The sequence below is a fragment of the Carassius auratus genome, chromosome 27 (assembly GCF_003368295.1).
Source record: "Carassius auratus strain Wakin chromosome 27, ASM336829v1, whole genome shotgun sequence".
NCBI classification, from domain to species: Eukaryota; Metazoa; Chordata; class Actinopteri; order Cypriniformes; family Cyprinidae; genus Carassius; species Carassius auratus.
Window position 1 is genome coordinate 18,058,106 of NC_039269.1, and position 23,654 is coordinate 18,081,759.

General features: G+C 36.9%; 1 protein-coding gene across 2 annotated transcripts in view; it reads left to right on the forward strand.

The window, feature by feature from the left end:
- Positions 1-23,654, forward strand: part of LOC113045735 (catenin delta-2-like) — a 75,424-nt gene that overhangs the window by 32,198 nt on the left and 19,572 nt on the right. The window contains exons 6-11 of one of the 2 annotated variants that reach the window (XM_026206340.1): positions 3,969-4,135; positions 4,976-5,516; positions 5,708-5,851; positions 7,757-8,006; positions 10,013-10,069; positions 21,429-21,561. In XM_026206340.1, coding sequence (XP_026062125.1) covers positions 3,969-4,135; positions 4,976-5,516; positions 5,708-5,851; positions 7,757-8,006; positions 10,013-10,069; positions 21,429-21,561 — 1,292 coding nt within the window. The remainder of the gene's footprint in view (positions 1-3,968; positions 4,136-4,975; positions 5,517-5,707; positions 5,852-7,756; positions 8,007-10,012; positions 10,070-21,428; positions 21,562-23,654) is intronic. The other variant, XM_026206341.1, reaches the window with a different exon arrangement.

Sequence of the window (23,654 nt, forward strand, 5' to 3'; positions counted from 1 at the left end):
AAGGAGGTAACAAATGTTCCAATAAAGTATGTCAAAAAGCATATTCACCCTGCTGAGAGTATCAGGCCCACCTCATCTGAACAGATTAAAATATGTATACTTTGAACAGTTGCTATATTTTCAAAGGCTCAGTTTCTCAGCATTTAAAGGAGCCTGAGATATACAGTAGCATAAAAAGGGTTTCCGAATAACCTAAAAATATGTTTCACGTGGACACATTTGAATTAACTTGTTGAATAGTCAGTAAGCTAATGTATTTTTAAAAATAAATATACTTACATTTATTTTCTGATCTTGGCTTCAGTATCTAGACTCTATGCCTACACTGTAAAAAATTTCTTGTTGTTTTTACAAAAACTTTTTGGCAGCTGTGGTTGCCAGAATAATTTTGTAAAAATACAGAAAACTGTAAACACATTTACGTCAAAAACTGTTAATTTTACAAAATAAAGCTGTAATTTACAAACAAGAAAATGTGAATATAAACCAGTAAATTCAACAACACACAAAATTAAATCTGTTTTGTACCTTGAAAATACTGACAACCACCATAATAATAAAGATGGTACTGTATAAGAGAAAGCCACATGAAGTATCAAAGCTCATCACAAGTAGCTTCACCACAAGCAGAAGTATATATTAACATATAGAAGGTGCACATTTATGGAAACACAAAACACCATCATGGTAACACACGTGATACTTAAATAATGCAAAAAAACTTTCATTAAGCAACAGAAGATGTAACATAAAGCTCAAATGTGCATAACTGATAACAAGAACTATTTAAAAACATGATTATTTAAACAAAATACTTTCAAACGTGGAGTGTCACGCAGGGAATTCTGGGAATATCAGTTTACAGTTTTAGACTGTAAATTATACATTGATTTGTTCTTTTTTTACTTCTAAAAGCTGTATAATTAACAGAATTTTACTGTAAATTTACATTAAATGCTTTGTTAGATCTTTTACAGTTTTTCCCTGTATATAGTACGGGGACTTACTGTTAACCTATTATCAGTTTTTTTCCGTAGCGTTTTTACAAAATTTTACAGTTAAAATTACACTTATTTTTTACAGTGTAGGTTTAATTATCACAGATACACTACACACAGCCTTCACTCACACTAGCCATTGTTAGTGTCAATTACTGATTCATCTTATCAGAGCTATACAAGTAGTTTGACACAGCTGTAACTAAACCAACTTAACTGCGGGAAACTCAAATTAAAGCATTATCTAGAAAATTACATATTGAGCAAACTGCTAAAGAAATCAGTGCACATGGATACATGGACCCTTAATGGTTTTTAATGAACTATCTTGCAAGACAGATAAAGTATGTTTTGTATTTATTTACTCAGCTCTAGAGGTTCCACTCTCTGTAGTTGTGAGTTATAAATAGAATTGAGCTGAAATATTTATTGGCTCTTGATTTAAAATGCAGTTCATAAAGTGTGGAGATAAAACCCCTTTCCCCAAACAGATAAGTGACCAGCCACCTGGACATAGATTGTCCACCGCACAACCACTCTGTATGGCAGCAAATGGCATCTTAAAATGTCTAAATGCTTGGGTTGAGACTGGAGAAGGACCAGAATTCTGATTATGGATTCATGAAACTTTCAGCTCTTACTGGAAATGTGCCTCTTTTTGAATCTGATAGTGGCTAAAGTGGTTATAGTAGTAAACTCCAGCCATTTTCAATAACCGCAGTCGGACAGTTTCTGATATTACTGGGTCATCTGAAATGCCCCAGTTATCATCTTCAGTGGTTTTGAAGTCACACTGTCACATAGACTCTCTACTGTATGTCTGTGTCAGTTTATGGGAAACCTTTATTGGTTTTCTTTTAATCTTCCTATTTGCAGCCTATTTTTTGTTTGAAAGAGAATCCGAGAAAAAAATGTTGCAAATGAAGTATCACTAAAATAAGGTTTTACCTAATTGTAATTCATCTTACAGCATGTTGTGGCATGCAGATCTTTTGTAAACAAACATTATTGCTCATTTCAAACTGGAACCTCTTTAAAAGATGCAACATCTTTAGGTGCTGTCAGACATCCTCAGAAGAGGAGAAACATGCCCTGACAGTGCGCCAATAAGCTTCGATTAACATGACAAAAACCACACACCGTCACGATCGACTTTTCAGGCTGTAAGAGATTAAACCGCATGCAAACTTGTCTCTGTGCATGCAGCTGATATCTGGTGCTATATAGCAGTGATTGCCATAAAGAAATCACGATTTTGCTTGGTTAATCCTGTAAAGCATAAATTATGACTTCAAAATAGGGACAACAATTATTTTGATGATTCATGTTAATTAATAAAAATAAAAAAAATTCAATAAACACTTTTTATTCTTAAATGTTTACTGTTAAACGTGTGTGCTTATAGTGTACACTATTATTAAAAAGCTTGGGAGCAGTACGTTTTTTAAGTTAAAATGTCTTATTGCCAGAGTTGAATATTTTTGTAGAAAATGTGATACTTAGTTTTTTTTTCTTTTTTTCAGGATTCTTTGCTGAATTGAAAGTTTAAACGAACAGCATTTATTTCAAATATCATTTTTGGAATGTAAAAGTCACTTTTGATCAATTTAATGCATCCTTGAATGTTCATTAAGAAAAGATTATTGTAGTATAGTATAAATATATGAATGTATGCTATGCTATTCTATATACTGTATGTAGCATTTCTATAAATAAAGCTACATTTAACTTCAAACTACAAACATTTTATTAAAATATGAATACAAAATGAATATTTAATCAACATATCAATATTTCTGCTTTTTTATCATGCATCATTGGTTTGACCCACTTGCTCAGTGAAGTTTTTGATTTTCTTTCAGTCTTTTAACAAAGTGGATATACTCATATGCTTATGTCCTCCTTTGAAGTATTTAGAATGTTCAATATAATATAACATGCTCTGTATTTCTGAAGCAGTTTTACTTATTTCACTTGCATCCTATTAAATGTCTCAGCCAATCAAACGAAATGCCGTTATATAGCCAGTTTCTGTAGTTTCTCAAACTGCTTCAGTAGGTGGGTAAATCTACTTTAGCTGTTTTTCCCCAACAGTATTATTATTATTATTTTTAGTTTCAAAGTGAATTACGTCAATTTAATAATGTATTATGGTCATTCTGAATGATATCCAGTATAATATTTAAAAGGAATGCATTTCTAGCAGTACTTGTGCCTTATTTATGTGGTTGTGGTTGTGGGACGTACTGTAAAGGACTGGGATTCACTGCTGTATGGCACAGTGTCAGGCTGTCAGTACAGGAGGGCCGAGCGAAGAGAACGGACTGCCATTTCTGTTCATGCTGACCCCATTTTCTTGAATGTGTGCACACTGAGTGTCTTCCAGCAGTGATTAATTATGCATGCCTATTCTGTCCATCTACTCACTGTGAGGCTTGAAATAATGAGCCGTATAAAAGAAAGTAAAACTGTGTAGAACTGTGGACGGAGGCTGGAAGAGAATGAAAGAATATGAGATGAAATGGTAAAGCAATTAACCAATTTTCTGAAGGTAAAATGGGGAATTATATGGACAGAGAAGAGAGGGTAACAAGATTTCTATCTCCTGAAGGAAATACCTGAGCTTGCAAGACAGCAGAAGAAATAAAGTTTTATGTAAGTTTAGATTTTAGGCTTGGATTCTATGTAAATGCAACACTGCATCATACTGCTTTTGACAGTCATTACAATTGTCATACTTGGCTGCACACAAGAATGAATAGTCACTGTAAAAGAAGTTATACATGGTTAAATATATGCAAAGATTACAAGATTAATATCAATTCTGTATGCAGATAGGTAGCATGAAAGACAAACTGCAAATCAGTATCTCTGTTGGAAATAAATGAGTGATTATTAAAGTTAATCTTACATTTTTCAGGTTGAACTGTTTCGTCTTATTTTTCTTTTTCCCAAATGTCCCTTTCACAGGACCAGGCATCCTCTCTCAGAGTGCTTTGCAGCTCAATAATCAAGAGGGCACCTTTCCCTATCCGGTCAGTTACCATAGCAACCAGACCCTGGCCCTCGGCGACCTATCGGCCCCCCAGCCTCCTCGCAGTGGTCAGGTGGGAGGAGCGTTACATAGCTATAATCAGGTGGGGATTCATCTCTTTGTGAGAACTCTGATTTTGACCCTCTTGTCTTAAACCGTGTGAATTTTACCCTGTTTTATGAGAAAACCCTCTGGGGGGAATTCACTAAGTAGTTTGTCCGCTGATACCGCTGTTTATGTGCATGCACTGCCTTGATGTTTTTAGTATTCTTTTTTTTTGTCATGTCTTTTGCCTTATGAAAATCATCTACAAAGTTATTCAATGTTCATTCTTTTCAGACAGTTGTACTCAGACTAAATGCATCTTATTTTAGTAAAGAGACTTGACAAATCAAAAATGTCATATATTATATAATATTTTAGATATAAACATAACAAAAAATGCATTGACAATGTTTTTGTTATTTTTGGAGATGTTTCCCCATGCATGACATGCAGAAACAAAAAGCTTGCTCCGCTTCTTAATTCATGGCTGTTTAATTAATTTGTTCCCTCATATTTATTTAATTAAATTGTGGCCACAGTGTCTATTACAGTCTGAATTAGTACCTCAGTTTAACTAAAACAATGCAGCAAAATTAATAAGTTGTGTTTTTCCTCACATCAACTTTTAACAAAAACATTAAAAATATTGCTGCATTTTTTTAAAAGTTTAATTAATAGTATGATTTAATGAATTTTTTTTTATCAGATTTAATCCTAATCTGATTTAAACTTGACTATGAACTGTTGCTGCACTGAATTACCAATCGCAAAAAGTGGTGCAAGAGTTTAGTGAATTCACCCCAGTTTTTCCTTGAAAATATCATGTCGGTCACCATCACTTAGCGCACAGCTTCTAGAAGAGTGAAATTTTAGCTCTTTACATGTCACTTACCTCCAGGTGACGTCTAATCGTGTTGCCCTGCTGGCTGCCAGAGAGACAGCCGCCCGGGCCCATTCTCGAGACTCCTTTGCCCAGAGTCATGGCAGTGCTTTCCACATGCCTGACGATCAGCCAGCAGCCCCTGTAAACTATTCCTGCTCCACTCTACCAGCCCAGCGAGTGAGCTCTCCCTTTTCCATGCAGGCTTTGGGGTCCCCATCCAAACTGCAGAGGCTGGGCTCAGCCTCCGACATGCCCAGCTACGCCACTCTGGCGCGGGTGTCGTCTCCCAAGCAGTCCCCGAGCCGGCTTGCCAAGTCCTACAGCACCAGCTCTCCCATCAACATGGCGGCGGGAGGAGGGTCGTCCTCTTCACCGCTGCACATGACTGGACCGGGCAATGCCTCCAGCTCGTCTCCACTACACCAGCTCAGCGCTGCAGTGGGAAGCTATGCCACTCTGTCCCCCACCAAGCGTATGCTCCACACCACCGATCATTACAAGATCTCTCATGATCTGTACGCCAACGCCACCCTCCAGAGACCCGGCAGTCTGGCAGGTCAGTGCGAATTGCGGGAGACAGCCTTTCCGTTTGGTAGCATCACCATCAAAACGCATAAGTACTGGTCATTTTCACACTTCATCATCAGACAGATGGATGAGAATTTGACACTGATGTTTCCAAGTGTATTTATAGCATTTTTGTTCTGGTTAATGGTGCTTGAGAATCTGCCTTTGTCTTCGATGTAGGTTCCAGGGGTTCGTACAGCAGTCAGCACAGTCACCTGGGCTCAGAGTTCAGACCCCTGCAGTCTCCTGAGCACCACATCGACCCCATTTATGAGGACAGAGTCTATCAGAAAGCCCCCCTGAGGAACTTCAACCAAGGCCAGGGTAAGACAGCAGACATCAGGTTCTCTAACAATTTAATGTCAACAACAAAATCGTCACATCTAGAACACTGTGTCTCTGGTACAGGCACGTTTATGAAATAAAAGGCTTGTTTCAGCTTTCTTTTTGTTCTAAATAGAAATGTTTTCCCAAGTGCCCAATTAATAGCAATGAGCTGCTAGACATCATCTCTTTAACTGTATCAGAAAGCATTAAGTTTTTGCTTTTAAGGTTTTAAAGTCAGTTTACTTCCGTTCACATTTTGTTTTGAGTTGAAAAGGATATATCTTTACAACTAATTTATGGTGTGCTATGGCATGTCTAGACACCTTTTACAAAATGCCTTGCCTACAAAACAGTGTAATCTATATAAAAGCTCAGGCTTCTTTACACTTACATTTTTGCATGCTAATGAATGTGCTTTTCAGGGTTTCTGCTTTTACAGCCATAAAAAGCACGAATGTTCAGTCAAAAATCAGTTACTCATTTACTCAAACTCATGTCATTCCAAACCTGTATGACTTTCTTTCTTTTTACTTTGTAAAGTGTCGCAGTGGGTTTTTTTGTTCATGCAAAAGGTTAGTGGCATTCAGTGTTGTTTGGACCCAAGCATATCTTGAAAGAAAGAAAGTCAAACAGGTTAAGAATGACATGAGTGTGAGTAAATGATGACAGGATTTGATGTTTAATCTTTGCAATCCAAACTTTCCATCTGGCTTTTATTGAAAGTCAACATCAGATGCTATTAACAACTCATTGTGCTTCCATAATCTAATGTATTTCCAGGTCAAACCAGATATTGATTATTGTGTCGGATAGTATATGAATCCAGAACTGATTGGCTAGTGAAAACTGGGTGTTATATACCAAAATGGAGTCAGATGCTTGAAATATAAACATTGAAAGTTAGTAGGGAAGGGTGGCGTCTGTTAGGGTCGTGAACTTTAGTGAAGTCTATTCCTGTCACATCTGCCTGTTCCTGTTTTTCCTTGTATGGTTTTGTTCCTGTTCGCTTTAAGCTCTTTAGTTCATTTGCTCATTAGTCAATATTAGTTAACTCCCATCATCTGTTTGCCCCTCGTCACTTGTCACTCCTTTCTGTTCAGTTTACTGTCGGTTATTATTTAAAGTCACATGTGAGTCATTATCTTTCATGCATTCATGTACAGTAGATTATTATTCAAGACATTTTTGTGGAAATCTTTGTCTTCATAGCCTTCCTTGGTGGAATTGTGACATGTAGTCAAGTAAAAAAAAAGTGTACTTTACATTTTTAAAAAAGGTCCCATCAGGAAATTTATTTTTAAAATGAAGTATTTGAAAAAAAGTATTTTATTCCAGTTTGTGTGCTGAAAGAGTTTATTAATTGCTTGGCGTTGTGTTTGAAACTATCCTGTGCTGACATGGCATAAAAAATAAAAGAATAAACAAATGAACATTAAAACAAATTTGAAATAATACAAAATAATATCGTGCACACCAGGCTTGTGCAATAAAAAGTAAATGTTCGTGTTGACTTTAAAGCGGGAATGTTTCCAGCACGGCTCTGAGCTCCATTCAGCTGGAAACCTCTGCCGTCAGGATGAACAGCCCTCAGTGGTGGTTTCTGGGTAGCTATTCAAATCTGAACAAAAGCAGGCTAGAGAGAAAAAAACTGTTTTGCATTCACACTCAGACAAGCTTATAAAGCACCTACTGAAGACTTGTCATTATGGGTCAGTTTGTTATTTTGATGGTTTAACATGATTTCTGTTCTGTTTTGCTCCTCCTGTCCTCCTTCTCTCTTATGACTGAAATACCTGGTCAACATGCAATGTTTTTCACCCTTTACTGCACCCAAAGATCCAAAGAACCGCTTCTGTGACCAGGTCCTGACCTTTCTGCCCTGTCCCTACTCTCCTGTTGTAGCCCCTTCTTCTCCTGGTGTTGACCCCATACCCTTGCAGCGCACAGGAAGCCAGAACGCTACAGGAACGTTCCCCCGTGCCGGCTATGCCACTGGTCCTGGTGCCTCCACCGCCGACTATGCCAACCCCTACCGTACACTACAGTTCTGCCCCTCCACAGACTCACCCTACAGCAAATCAGGACCTGCTCTGCCCCCGGAGGCAACGCTGGTCAGGTCGCCCTCTGTGGACAGCATCCAGAAGGACCCCAGGTGAGTTCTTCCACTGTCTACTGCATCTTGAAGGAACTGCATATGGTGATTTCACCCTGTTAGTGCGGGTTAGAGGCGAACTGACATGCTGAGTGATTAACAAATCAAATAGAGCTTAATTAGAATTAAGACACTGTAGGGGAGAGTGGGGTAAGCTGTGCCACTGTTTAGTTTTATTTAGCATTTTTAAGCTGACACCTCAAAGCTTCTGACACACTTTAACCCACAGATACGGTACCGTTCAAAAGTTTGGGGACCAGTACTTTTTTCATGTTTTTTTTTTTAAGAAATCTTTTATGTTCAAATATTTGAAACATTATTTCAATTTAAAATAATGTTTTTTTTAATCTTTAGCAGAAATATTTCTTATTGTCGGTGTTCAAAACAGCTGTGCTACGTAGTATTTTTGTGGAAACTGCAATACATTTTTTCAGGATTCTTTGATGAATCAAAAACTCATAAAAAAAGAGCATGTATTTGATGTAGACATCTTTTGTTACATTATAAAAATCTGTAATCTTTCTCCAATTTGCAATACTTGCTGAATAAAAGTATTGATTTAAAATAAAACATCTTACCCCAGGCTTTTGAAAGGTGGTGTACATACTGTACATTTTTTATTTTTTTTTTGCCAAAAACAACTATGGTCAAATTCACCAATATAAGATATATTTTATGATATCAGTGTAGATAATGAAAATGCTCACTATTTATGTGCATCTCTCAGTCACAAGCAGCTGCACATGATGGTTCCTTTCTAAATCTTGGTCATAAATGTGCAGTTTACTTGATTAAGGGCACATCTTACTTCACTCTCCCTTACATCATGAATCAGATGATGTCACTTCCTGTAGTCCTTAGTTTGCCTGTGTACACTTACTAAACCACAAAAAGATATTACACATTTGTTACAATTGTAAAAAAAAAAAAAAAAAAAAAAAAATCAGGTATTTTAAAGCATGCTTTTATGGATTATATAGCTAGTCAGTTCCACCCTTTTCACTTTTTAAATTGGTATTAAGCATATTTTGGTTTTATCGTGTGACATTAATTTGATATGCTATATCAAGGCCATTGACGATCATCTCTTGTGAGTGTATTATAGGACTTTCTCTTTTTTGGTTTGCTTGCTTTTTCTGCTGATTTGACCTTGTTTTGTTTTTGTTTTTGTTTTTTTTCTTGTCATCCTTTCTGTTGACTCCTCATGCTTTTGTTTCTCTCCCATGTCTTTTCACTGCTAGTGGCTATGGTGGAAATGGTATGACGTGTGATGCATTGCATTTACTGGCTGCAAACAAATGCACAGATATGCACAGACAATTTCATACTGTTACAGAACATGTCAAAGTCGTCTTTAATCTTTGGTTCACTAATAGTGTTTGGTATATTAAAGGGTGGGTCTGGCAACAATTCCAGCCACAGTTCATTACCTAAAATCCTTGTAAATGATACATAAAACAGCATTTTTAAACGTAAAAGTCATATATAGCTAAATATTGTAATATATATAGATAAAACAGTGCATTATTTATAACTCCTTGCACCTCCTGTATAGTTAAGGGGTTTTCAAACTTTCTGAATTTCATCAAGGACCAATAAATATGATTATCTCCCTCTTAAAAGGTTTGAAAACCCCTGATAATTGTCTTGAGAAATGTACTGCTTTTCTAAAATTAGAATGCAGAAGACTTCTTACCATATATCAGTACTTGCACTGACTGGGAATGTGAAAGTTGATCTCACCCACAAGTCGATTGTTACAACTGCTAGTTCACACTGGAGTGGTATAGTTGGGAGTTCTTTTCCGTTGTGTGAGACCCCTCTTTAATAAAAACCAACAAAGCAACAATTAAATATTTTAGTGCATGATGAGAGTCAAATGCAAGTGTGTAGTATTTTCATGCAGCAGCAAGAAGACAGCTAAACGTAAATACATTCATTTTTAATGTCAAATCCCTTTTTGCTAGACACCTACCCTGTCTCTCTCTCTGCCTGTCTCCTGATAGGTACGACCCTGAATTCCTTGTCTGGAATCAAAATCAAGCCGAGCAAAGAATGACAAAGTAATCCAACATTTATTTACATTTCTACTCCTCATCAACAAAAGCACTGTTCTCCTCTCTACTCAACATCATATGCTAGGGCAGCATGACTGTGTTGAGACAAGCTATGCTTTACAGAATTTGTCAGAATTTTTTTTTTATGGATTTCCTTCCAACATTTCCACATTCTGTTTACAAGAAGAGCACTAGACTTTGATTCATCCCTAGAAAGGTTCATTTGTGGTCAAATCCAAAGTCATTTTTGATTGATTGTATTAATGATAGAAATTATTCATAGTTTCACGAAGAGCAGGTGTTCAGATCTGTGTTGGTTTTTCTAGGAGTGATACTTCATAGGAGACCAGAGTTTGTTCATTCCTGCAAAGCATCACATTGTGTGCGTGTGTGTGCATGTGTGTTTGTCTCATGTTGTGTTGTTATTCATTGTTTTGTTATCATTTTATGTTAAAGCATGCTTATTATCTTTTTGCTTTATTTTACACAATCGTCTTCCTGTCAATGCAAGCAACAGCCATGATTGTGTTGTTGTGTACCACATTTTAATGGAATAATTTTATTGGCAACAAAAGATATTTTAACACAGAGGTTAGTTCAGGTTGTCATTTTAAAGTGTATTAAGCTGAAACTACACTTTTACCATGGTAAAAAAAAATATTTGTGTCAATAAAATTGTAAAATTTGCAATTAGATAGAATTAGCATAACATTGAAAATTAAATGAATCAGACAAGATAAGACACAAAATAAACTTTTGTATGAATATATAATTTTTTCTGAAAAAAAAAAACTTTTAACAAGGATTGAATCAGTTGATGAAATGTATTTCAAATGTGTTCTTTTCTTTTGAGCTTTCTAGTGAGCATAGAATTCTGAAAAAAAGTATCAGTTTTTACAAAAATATTGATCAGCACACCTGTTTTCATCATTGATTATAAGCATATTACAGTTTTTCTCAGTTCAGAAAAGAAATTCTCAAAACTACTTGTTCAGCCTCCACATCATCTAATCACTTGTGTACATCATAAAAACAGTTTCTCATTCTTTTGAACAAGTTGCGATTGCTTTGGTACATTCATGCAATTGATTATGTACATTTATCTGTGGTTTCCAACATTATCAGTTGCTAATGTTACTCAAAATGTATTATGTGGTTCTCTGTGCAGTAGTCTTTCAAACATCTAGGCATTAGTTCATTGTGTAAGTCATTAAATGCAAAATGGTTGATCTAGTTGTCATAAACTTTCTATTAGACTTTTGTAAATTTGCCATGAATTGTGGAGGTGAATCTTGCCTTTCACTAATGAAGAGAAATGTTGATCACGTTAATTATAAACCAGTTCTATGAAATAGCTCAAAGGTGCATCTCATGAACCTTCGACTGAAAAGTATATAGATAGATATAGGAGTAATGATGCATGGCAGAAGGTTGTAAAGGCAAAACAGAGCAAAAGACAGAAAAGACCAAAGATATAGGCGCATTTCAGATGAAATAAGGGCCACTGTGGACCATGTTGTAAATCATGGCCTTACAATAGCTGAGGTGGGTCTCCTGTGTTTGCATTTGTAATTTTTTCCACCTTTGTGCACATATTTTTTTTTCTTTTCTATATCACACTAACATTGCAATGTGTGTTTTTTTCATCATTTACCAAAGATTTATTATTCTCTGCGTTCATCAAAATATTACAGACAAGACTTATATCCGCCATTATAAGCCATATGCTTGTCAGTGACTCAACAGAACTCCTTTGGTTCCAGAATTATGCTATTAATGTAAGATGAGAGGATTTATTTGCCCGTTTTGTGGAAATCAAATTTATGGGACTGTTTTGTTGAAAAACGTCAGAAGCTTTTGCCCACTCAGGCATGTGGAAGCACTAATATAGTCTAATGCTGAGAAGTGCAGTGCAGATTCTCTGATCTGTGCTCTGAGTGGGTGGCTGGAGATGAAGTGGCCACTGAACGTGACAGAGACATTTCCTGACCTCTCTCACTGCAGACAGTTCAAGCCGCCTCTCAGGACCATTCAAGCATGTGTGTGCTGAATCCACAACACTGCTGACCACTATTTCCTAAAGAGGGGGTCAACCACAGGTCGCACGTTCACACCCTGTTAGAGCTCACCGCTCTTGGCTGCACAAACCATATTTATGTGGCCGTTAGCAGCTCTTTGAGTCCCCAGTTTCTCTTACAGCTGTCAAAACAGTGTATTAGAGGTTTGTTTTACTGTAGGATGAGAGCTGTCAGAATCAGCCATCTGTAATCTCAAACTGACTGGTGGTTAGTTGCTCCAAACAACTTGATTTACTGAAGAAGAAAATGTTGGTCCTGAAGCAATATAAACCAACCTTTCATATATTGTTACAAATGTTATTCAGCCCACTAAGCTAATTCTAAGCTCTGATTGGTTGACATGAATGTTCTGGATGACCAAATAAGGATATTAATCAAATAACTTAGGATGTTAGAATGAGGAATACCTTGGGAGAATCCTTTTAGAGTTGGTATAAAAAGGAAGTTAAAAAATAAAAAATTAGTTTTCTATTGATGTATGGTTTGTTAGGATAGGACAATATTTGGCTGAAATACAACTATTTGAAAATCTGGAATCTGAGGGTGCAAAAGTTGTCCAAATGTAGTCCTTAGCAACGTATATTACTAATCAAAAATTACGTTTTGATATATTTAAGGTAGGAAATTCACAAAATGTCTACATGAAACATGATCTTTATGTAATATCCTAATGATTTTTGGCATAAAAGAAACTTTTGACCCCATACAATGTTTTATTGCTACAAATGTACCCCAGTGACTTAAGACTGATTTTGTGCTCCAGGGTCACAAATATGTTTCATGACCAAATCCCCATCTTCCATTGGTCGTACATGCAGAATCCCATCCAAAACTCATGCCATTGGTCAGTCCAGTATTGCTGTGTTTTGTAAGTCAGGGATGGGAATTGTAAAGATTCTGTCAACATTAACTCACCCTCATGTCATTTCAAACCTTTATTACTTTATTCTATGAGCACATCTTGCTTTATATTTTGTTCATAAAACCAAGCTTGGTTTATTTTAGGGTCCAATTCTCACTATTAACTAACCATCAACGATGACTTTTGCCTCAATTAACTCCTTATTTGCTGCTTATTAATAGTTTATAAGGTAGTTGATAAGTTTAGGTTATTGAGTAGAATTATGGATATCATGCATTATATGTCCTTTATAATCACTAATAAACAGCCAATATGGTAATAATAGACATGCTAATAAGCAACTAGTTATTATGTATGTGTCCAATTCATTATGTATTAATATGAATTGGACCCTATAGTAAAGTGTTACCCAAAGCTTAAAGGTGTCTAAAGTCCTTTTGGATCCGACTGACTTTCATTGCATGAAAAGAAAAAACTGTTTTTATGTTCCACAAAAAGTCATACAGGACTGAAACAGCATGTTTGTGAGTAAACTATGGGAGAATTGTCATTACTATCTCTTCAAGGTGAAATAGAAAAATGGTGTTTTGGCAGTGCCTTTATCCATTAATCCACAATTCTTGTCTAATCTATTTTGTATGCGTGCAGCCTTTGATTGAGCTGTCACATGTTGTTTTCCCAGCAGTCATTTTCCCCGTTTTCTTACAGACAAAAGCACGCACCAGAATGGAAGTGCATGAAGTGCATGTTTCATGTGCGTGAAGTTTATTCAGCGCTGTGCTCGTGTTTGAATAAGAAAGCCAGGGAGCAAGCCGAGAGGACAGAGGAGCTCTATGCTCATTAGAGGGTTTGTTTTAACAGTCTGCACGCTTCATCGGCTAAGCCACAAGCTAGAGCTGCAGCGATTACATGGGCTGGTGGCTGGTCTTATTTACTCTGTTCAGCATGTGTAAGTTCTCTATTCATTTGCCCGTAATGCCAGAAGCTAGATGTATGACATATAAACAGGCCTGTAGTGTGAACTTTTTGTTGGCGCTGCACACACTTTGAACATGTGGCACTTAGCAATGTCACTTCTGTCTATGAGTAAGAAATGAAAAAGAATTGACTAATTTCATAGCGTTGACCTTATCAATGAAATCACTGCCGAAAATACATGCTGATTAATTTTTTTGTATTTATTTATTTATTTTGTCAATGACTTTGGAAATGAGACACAAAATACTGTTAGATAGTTTTAACTGAAACGTAAGGACGCACAATATCTCATTATGTCAGTACATAAACACATTGTGCCAGCCAGTATTGGATATTTTTCGTTGCTGTTTCTAAGAGCTGTGTACATTTATGGTAAATTGAGTTTAGTTTATTTGTAGAAATTCTTTCAAAAAGGAATATTTATTCTCAATTATTTCTTTAATATTCTATTATTCTTTAATCCTGTGCATTAAATGTTGTGATGCTTATATTATATTAAATATAATATAAGATGCTTATATTTTATAAAAATACTACATTTATAATATTAGTAATTTACCAGTTATCAGCCATAATTTAAATTATACCTGTCATCTTATCTTATCAGTATTTCAATTTATAGGTTACATCATGAAAAGCATACTATTGATCTATCTATCTATCTATCTATCTTTCTATCTATCTATCTATCTATCTAGTCAGTTTGTTAGTTAATTATTATCTTTCAGTATTAAATATAAATGATATACTGTACCTTAATAAAGTCAATTTTGGCTAATACAATATGATAAAATATATAATATTTGATATACATGTAAACGATATAACACCGCAAATTTTAATGATTCACTGACACTGTTTTAATGTAGAATTGGTGGAATAAATCCAGTTGTAGTATCTTGGCGATTGAGCTGAACACCAATAAACTGACCAATAATTTATTTATTGAGCATCATTGTGTATCTCACGTAAAGACTATTAGATTTACCTCTGCTGCATCCCGTTCAGTCCATCGGTCCATTAGCTTTATTTCTAATAATCGTGCTCAGTCAAGTGTCCTGAATGCATAACTTATGATGCTTTTATTTGGCTGTTTTTTATGCCACGTGACATTCAGTGGTCCACGAGGGGCTTCTCTTCTTCTTGCTCTGGCCCCGTGGGTTATTTGGGCTGCTGCGCTGAAAAATGAAGCTGGGTTTTGTGGTGTTAATGTTTCTGCTATGGGAATGAAAGATAGTCTCACCTGACTGAATCAGAACAAAAGCCCAAACAAAGACCTGTCACAAACAGGAGAGTTTGTCTCATTCCAGTGAGTGCTTAAATCTTACATCACCTTCTGCTGAAGGATTTTCAGACAGCATGCCTAGCAAACCTTTTATAAGTCTAAGGCTACATCCACACGAAGCCAGAGCTTTCCCTATCCAATTCCCACCAAAACCACAAAACCTACACAAAACGATGTAGTATACATGCCAGACCAGTATGTGGCGCTGTAATTCTGCCACAGAGATACACTCAAAATGGAGAAGAAGACTTGGACTATGCATAAACCTTGCGAGTGGTATACAAACAAATATGGAACAATACATTTATTAATCTGTTAATGTTAGTTAATAAAAAGACAATTGTTAAGTGTTTGTTCATGATTTTGTTGGTGTTACGTGACGTCGCAGTGTCTGATAAAGGGCGAGACGTGGTCTGATGATGTCATCGTTTCAGAAAATATACAGATTCGCTGCCCACACGAAAACCCAAAGGCGGCATTTTCAAATGTATCCAATCTGGGACCCTATTTATAAAAATATCAGTTTCACTCTCCCAAAATGCCGGATCCGTCTGGATGTATACGATACAAAATGTATGCATATACAGGAAACACATCTCAGTGTGGACAGGGCCTAAGACAACAAGACCCAATCCTTTCTTCCCCTAGTTTTGTTCCAAAACCTGGTTAGCAGCTTCGCCGCATATATACTATAAGCAGCATCCTGGTTGTTGAAGAACCTCATAATTTGGAACTCTCTCTTTAGGCAGCAACTCAAAAATTAATTTTAGTTTAGTGGATAGCTGCAGGAATTATGTTATTTTGTTGGCCAAACCAGAAGTTGAGAAATCATTCTGCATTCCTCGACAAAAAGCCAATATGATTTGTTATGTTCTTTGGTATTGCAGAAAATAAACTCTGTGACCAACAAAAGTGTATGATTCTTACACATTTTGTTCATCAATATAATCTTTACAAATGAATACAACATTTGCACATTTTAACCTAAATACAGTCAGCTGGAAGTAAAATCTAAAGTTAGGCTATAAATGAACTGCACCACGGTCACATGATGGCAACGTCACCAACACAAGCAGCTCTTTATTTAAAATCTACAAATTGAAGAACTTTTCAAAGTAAAAGCTTTGAAAAAAAAGTATAAAATCAGGAGTGAGGTGTATTTTATGTTGTAGAATTTGTATGTTTCTGGAGTATTTTGACTTTGGAATGATGGAACCAGACTTTGGGTTTTCTATGGCATCACTGCAAAAACACCATTTTGGAACCTTAGTTTTTCAGAGTTTACACAAATACTGAATAAAATAAATGCATTTTTCAGTATTGAATGAAATTTAAGTTTATTTAATTTCTCATCTGCCATTTTACTGAACAATGCAATAATTGTAAAAACAAGCCTTTGCTTGAGTCAATTTGGTCAAAATAAGGTATCATTTAATGTAAGTTTTTAGCTTAAAATATTTAGTTCATCAGTCTAATGGTGCACTAACTTCTAATGAGGAGAATGGCATCAGTTTCTTTCCCACACTCCCCCCTCCACACAAATATCTTTTTGTAACCATCTACATGCATGCTTTGAAATACTTTCTACGTAGGCAGCACACTAGGTTTTGGAATGGAGCCTCTCTCATTTCTGACTGTTAGAATGAAGGTCAACCCTGGGTTTAATCGTGCTGATGAAGGGGTGGATCCTGCAGGTGAAGGTTAAGGGACAGTTTATTAGTAGACCAGCCACCCACCCACAGCATCTCTCCCTATCAGACCACGAGGGGTGAAATCACAAGTCTGAGCGTGCACATAACGAAAGAGCTCTCTGTTCTCTGTAGCGTAAATGAGTCATTTCCCAGCCAAATCCTTCTCCGGCTTTGGCAAGGGATGACATTTTTTGCAGGCCTGGGCTCTGAGCAGACGTTTGATTATTCATGTTTGGTGATTAATGGTATGTTCATCCCAGCTTCAACGGCCTGTCATAGTGACTGGAGCTGTGCTGGGGGAGTGGCCTCACCCAGGCATTAATTGTGGTAATGGGGAGGTTAAGGATTTGGCTGTCAGTGTAAGACCTGACAGAGCGGAGGGAGCGTCACCAGGCTGCAGCAGCTTGCACTCTGCATATGTGTCTGTCCCTGTAGGACTGGCCTGCTGGGAATGATTCAGCGCTAAGGTTTAATGATGCGAACGAGGACGAGCAGGGTGCCTATTACTATTCTGACTTTAATCATAAATGATATAGTCGATTTCTAGAGCAGCAGTTATCTAATAAATATGCACATTTAAATCATTATTCACGTTTAGTCCTCATTACTTATGTATGCATTCATTCGTGCTGTGATGCTCTGTTGTGTATGGATGTAGAGCACAAATGTGACTGTCCACTTCTTTGGTCGCCTTGATGCTTGGAGAACTTTCCCTGTTCCTTTAATACATCGATAAAGAATATTCAATGACACAACCAACTTGCTCAAAGTTGGAAACTGGAAAAAAAAGACAAGTACAAAATTTTGTATCCACCTTATTTTTAAAGGGGGGATGAAATGCTATTTCATGCATACTGAGTTTTTTACACTGTTAAAGAGTTGGATTCCCATGCTAAACATGGACAAAGTTTCAAAAATTAAGTTGTACGTTTGAAGGAGTATTTCTGTTCCAAAAATACTCCTTCCGGTTTGTCACAAGTTTCGGAAAGTTTTTTTCGAGTATGGCTCTGTGTGACGTTAGATGGAGCGGAATTTCCTGATATGGCTCCTAAGGGCACGTCTGCCGGAAGAGCGCGCGCTCCCGTATAGCAGAGCACTGAGAGCACAACAGACTTCACTGATCAGAGCGAGAGCGTCACAAAATGTCACAAAAGAAGTGTATTTTTGGTTGCCAGGGCAAGACAACCATGCACAGATTACCAAAATAAAAAAAAAACAGCATTAAGGGACCAGTGGATGGAGTTTATTTTTACAGAGCATCAATGGAGTTGTGCAAGTGTTTGTGTTTGTTCCCAGCATTTCGAAGATGCTTGTTTTACAAACAAGGCCCAGTTTGACGATGGATTTGCGTATCGTTTATTTCATAAGGATCATGCAATCCCAACGAAAAAGGGTCACAATCGTGTGTTGGAGCCGCAGGTGGTGAGTAAAACTGCTTAAAATGTCTCTGCCTCCTTGTTAGTGCGTCCGCCTCCCATGCCGAGACCCGGGTTCGAGCCCCGCTCGGAGCGAGTTGTTGCTGCTGCTGCTGCTGCTCTCATTCAGTTTCAGCCTCGGGATCTGATTCTGGATCATAAATAAACGGCTGAATCTGACTGTTAGCCATGGTTTGTTTTGGATGTTTTTTTCCTCACGGTAATGTCACAGCTTCCAAACGCTTTCAACGCAAAAGCCTACTGGCGCTCGTGATTCTTTAGCTCCGCCCACACGTCACGCCTCCAGGCGCTCGTGTTTTTCCGGGAAAACTCGGTACAGACTATCTTTCTCTTATGAATATAATAAAACTAAAGACTTTTTGGAGTTATGAAGGATGCAGTACTACTCTATAGGTACTCAAGATTAACAGGATATTGAGTGAAAACGAGCATTTCACCCCCCCCCCCCCCCCCCCCCCCCCCCCCTTTAAATGCAGAAGTAAGCTATTTTCCATGAATGCGACTTGCAATAGATAAATAACTAGAAGATTCACAAAGTGCTAAAACTATTTGCGCTACAAACCAATATATTAGTATGATAGCAGATAACAATTTGCAACATTACAGGGCGATTTTATAGCACAATGACAAAAGATGAAAATATGCAGAGTAAATAAAACTGTCCCTAATGTTACACAGCCTTAACTTACTATATTGAACTGTTGCATCACATTCACAAGATAGTTGTTTCCTTATGGTTGTATTATGTTATTGGTTGTAATATGTTGTTGTCAAAGCAGCTAGCTGTAGCTTTTTGCTTTGCTAAACACAAACGTCATTTCTTGATGAACTCAGGAGTTGGTAAAGCATTGGGGCAATGCCTTCTGATTAACTGCCATCTATAATTACATGAGGTAAACACTGAGTGAATAATTTCACTTTAGTGCACTAGTTAATTAACAGAGTCATTTCAAAGCTTCTGTCAAAAATTTATTTGCACTAATTAACCTAGAGTTGACTTATGAGCCAGCGCCACATTGATTACCATATAAACTTCATCCATTTTATAGCCATTTTGTGTTACACTTTAATTACTGATTAATGCAAACATTATCAATTAGCCCGCTCCTGTGATTTACGAAAGCCTCCTGTCATTACATCCAATGCATTGGAGAGTTTGCCTTGTCGTTTTGTGGGCTGCTGGGCATTTCCAACTCTCTGTAATGGATTTGGTTCTCTGTTTTGTGAACAAAGCTCTCAACATAGCAGCTTAGTGAGATGTGATTTAAACAAGCATTCATTTCTCAAGGTTAAACAATTATAAAAAGCAACAAAGATCCAGCAAGTGAAAACGAAGTAGCCATCTTTCAGGATTATCCCATTTTGACCTTTTCCCAATGGATCCCATTCTTCTTTGTTGACCGCAATTGCCCTCTCAGGTTTACTGGTTGTGCTAGAGAGAAATGGGACATTCTACAATAGATGTTTCCCATGGTGCCTCTTACCCAGAGATGTTTGTCCATCAAGTTGTTGTTTTTTGCAAGCATCGCATTTTCTCTCTAGCGTCGCATCTTAGTTTTTCTTTATTCTTTTCCCACCTTCCTTGTGCTCTCTATCTATCATTACCATACCATTTATTTCGTACTGGATCTTTTTATTTGAATTGATTCCTTTAGTTCGACAGCCTCTGACATGGTGAGAGCGTAGAGAGTGTTTTGTTGTCTGAGAATGAGAGAAAAAGAAACACACAATGTTCTCCTCGCTTGCCTAAATGCGGAGTTTCAGAGCAGACTTCAGAATAGTATGTTGAATTTACTTCTGCTGCTTTTTTAAATCACATTGTTGGTACTGGTATTCTTCAGATAGAGCCGCAGGACCCAAGGGTTTAGGAAATGTAGATCTTCTCTTGTGTGGGATCCAGGCACCTTAGGACTGCTCTAGGCAATAGCACAGCTGCCACTGATACCCCTTGAAAAGGCCAATATTTTTGGGAGGATGTTATTGTCTGTATACATTAGCTGAGATCTAACGTACCTCTGCAGAAAGCATCAAAATCAGAATTTAAAAATGATTGCTGACATGTGATGGCTGTGAAACCTTTGTTTCTTCTACGTGATTATTATTATTTTTTTATTTTTATTTTTTCTCCTTACAAAACACTGTCATGCATCATTTTTTAGGTTAATTTGTTTTCATTGTACGTGGCATTCGTTTTTATTTTAATTAGTATTATTTTCAAAGCAGAAAAGTAGTGCATTTAACAGTGGGAGACCACAGATGTTGGCGGAAGTTGGAGTATGTTGCATTCAGTTTGATGAATTGCAAAGAAAAAGAGTCAGAGCTTCAGAGAGGAGAATGTTTTTAAAAATGTTTACACACCATATAAAAGAAATACACTACCAGTCAAAGGTTTTTGAACAGTAAGGATTTTTGTTTTTTAAAGAAGTCTCTTCTGTTCACCAAGTTTGCATTTATTTGATCCAAATACAGCAATAATGAATACAGCAAAATAGTAATTTTGTGAATATTCAAATAGAAATTCTTTCTATTTGAATATGTTTTTAAATATAATTTATTCCTGTGCTAAACTTTCAGCATCATTACTCCAGTCTTCAGTCAGTGTCACATGATCCTTCAGAACTCATTCTGAAATGCTGATTTCTACTTATTGTTATTATCAATATTTAAAAGATAAGCATTTATCTGAAAAGCTGTTTTCAACAATAATAATAATTAATGTTTTTGAGCAGCAAATTCGAATATTACAGTGATTTCTGAAGGATCATGTGACTGGAGTAATGATACACAATCACAATGAAATCACTTCTTTTTTTTTAAGAGTAAAAATATTTCAAAACGTTACTTTGATACTTTGGTTCAAATAAATGCAGGCTTGGTGAGCCTGCATTTAAATAAAAACATAAAAAATATTACTGTTTAAACTATTGACTGATAGCGTATGCTGTTATTCACAAACATGCTATTTTAATGTTACTATATTTCTTTAGGTCAAAGTTTCTCCACGTTCACTTTTGTGTGTATATGTCCCTCTTCAGGGAATTTGGCTGGAGGGATCCTGAACTGCCGGAGGTCATCCAAATGCTGCAGCACCAGTTTCCATCGGTACAGTCCAACGCTGCCGCCTACCTCCAGCACTTGTGCTTTGGAGACAACAAGATCAAATCAGAGGTAACTCCTGCATACCAACATCACACACATTCTGCATATATAGACTATCTACTAATAAGGCCTTGAAGTGAGGATCATTATTTCAGGTTAATTTGAATTTACCTGCTGATTCAGGCTAGTTAGTGCACAATATAATAGTAAAGCTAACCATTTAATTATGGAGCCAAAAGAGTCTCAATAAAGATAAATGCACACACTACATTCACATATGCACACACAGGATTCATACATGCACACACATGATTCATAAATACACACACAGGATACACAAATGTGCACAACATTTACAAATGCACACACAAAATTTAAAAAGCACAGAAGATTCACAAATGCTTACAAAATTCAGAAATGCACACAAAATTCAGAAATACACACACAATTCAGAAATGCAAACAACATTTACAAATGCACTCAAGATTCACAAATGCACAGAACAAGATTCAGAAATGTATTTCTGATGCACACACACATATATCTTGATTTACAAACTGCTTGCGGTCTGTGAACTTCACTGCATTTGTGTGTGAATTTTGAGACTCCTCTGACTTGGCTCAACACACAAATGCATGGAATGATCAGCAACCAATCAGATGTCTCCCTTCTTTTAGCCAATCACAAGAACGCCCTCCACGTGGTTGTTTACTTATAAGCCAATCACATGAACGCGTTCACACAGCCTATTTATGAAATTGTATGGAAATACAGATGTTTAGATTACAATTCAGGTTTATTTTTTATTATTTTTTACAAAATATAAATTTAAAAATGTCTCAATACATATAGCCCAGACTGTGACTGCAGAAAAAAAGTTAACCATGGATTCATAAATTTGCAATAGGCAATTATTTCATTTTATTGAAATTTTTTAATGAAAGTAAAAAAAAAAAAAAAAATTCGGTCCCTACATGAAGAGAGAGTCAGTGGTCCGCTGAGAGAGGAAAGTGACTCTCCGGCTGCGCAAAGTGAGTCGCCGCTGCGTGAGGAAAGGGAATCGTTCGCTCAACTTCGCTGGGTGAGGAAAGTGAATCGTTCGCTGAGGAAAGGGAGTCGTTCGCTCAACTTCGCTGGGTGAGGAAAGTGAATCGTTCGCTGAGGAAAGGGAGTCGTTCGCTGCGTGACTCGTGAGGAAAGTGAGTCGTTCGCTGCGAGAGGAAAGTGACTCTCCGGCTGCGGAAAGTGGGTCTCCTGCTGCGCAAAGTGGGTGTCCGGCTGCGCAAAGTGAGTCGCCGGCTGCGTGAGGTAAGTGAGTCGTTCGCTGCGTGAGGAAATGAATCGTTCGCTGAGGAAAGTGAGTCGTTCGCTGGTTGAGGAAAGTAAGTTGTTCGCTGAGGAAAGTGAGTCGTTCGCTGATTGGCTTATAAGTAAACAATCCCCCACGTGGGGTGCATTCTTGTGATTGGCTCAAACAAGGGAGATATCTGATTGGTTGAAGATCATTCCCTGTTTAAAAAAAGGCATTTGTGTGTCGAGCCAAGTCAGGGGAGTCTCAAAATTCACACACAAATGCAGTGAAGTTCACAGACCGCATGCAGTTTGTAAATCAAGATGTGTGTGTGCATCAGAAATACATTTCTGAATCTTGTCCTGTGCATTTGTGAATCTTGAGTGCATTTGTAAATGTTGTTTGCATTTCTGAATTGTGTGTGCATTTCTGAATTTTGTAAGCATTTGTGAATCTTCTGTGCTTTTTAAATTTTGTGTGTGCATTTGTGAATTTTGTGCACATATGTGTATTCTGTGTGTGTATTTATGAATTATGTGTGTGCATGTATGAATCCTATGTGTGCATATGTGAATTTATTGTGTGCTTTTATCTTTATTGATACTCTTTTGGCTCCATATTTAATCATACATAATTAAGATAACAAAATATAAAGGCTAATGAACTTTTAATAAAAAGGAGGAAATGCTTTAACTCTTTATGTCACTTTGTGGAACCTTGGCAATCTAGTCAGATGCCAACAGCAACATTCTTTTTAAGAATCTCATAAGAATCTATTTTGCTCACCACAGCTGCATTTATTTGATCCGGAATGCAGAAAAAAAAAATGTAATACTGTGTAATATTATCTTTTTTTAGTTTAACATATTTA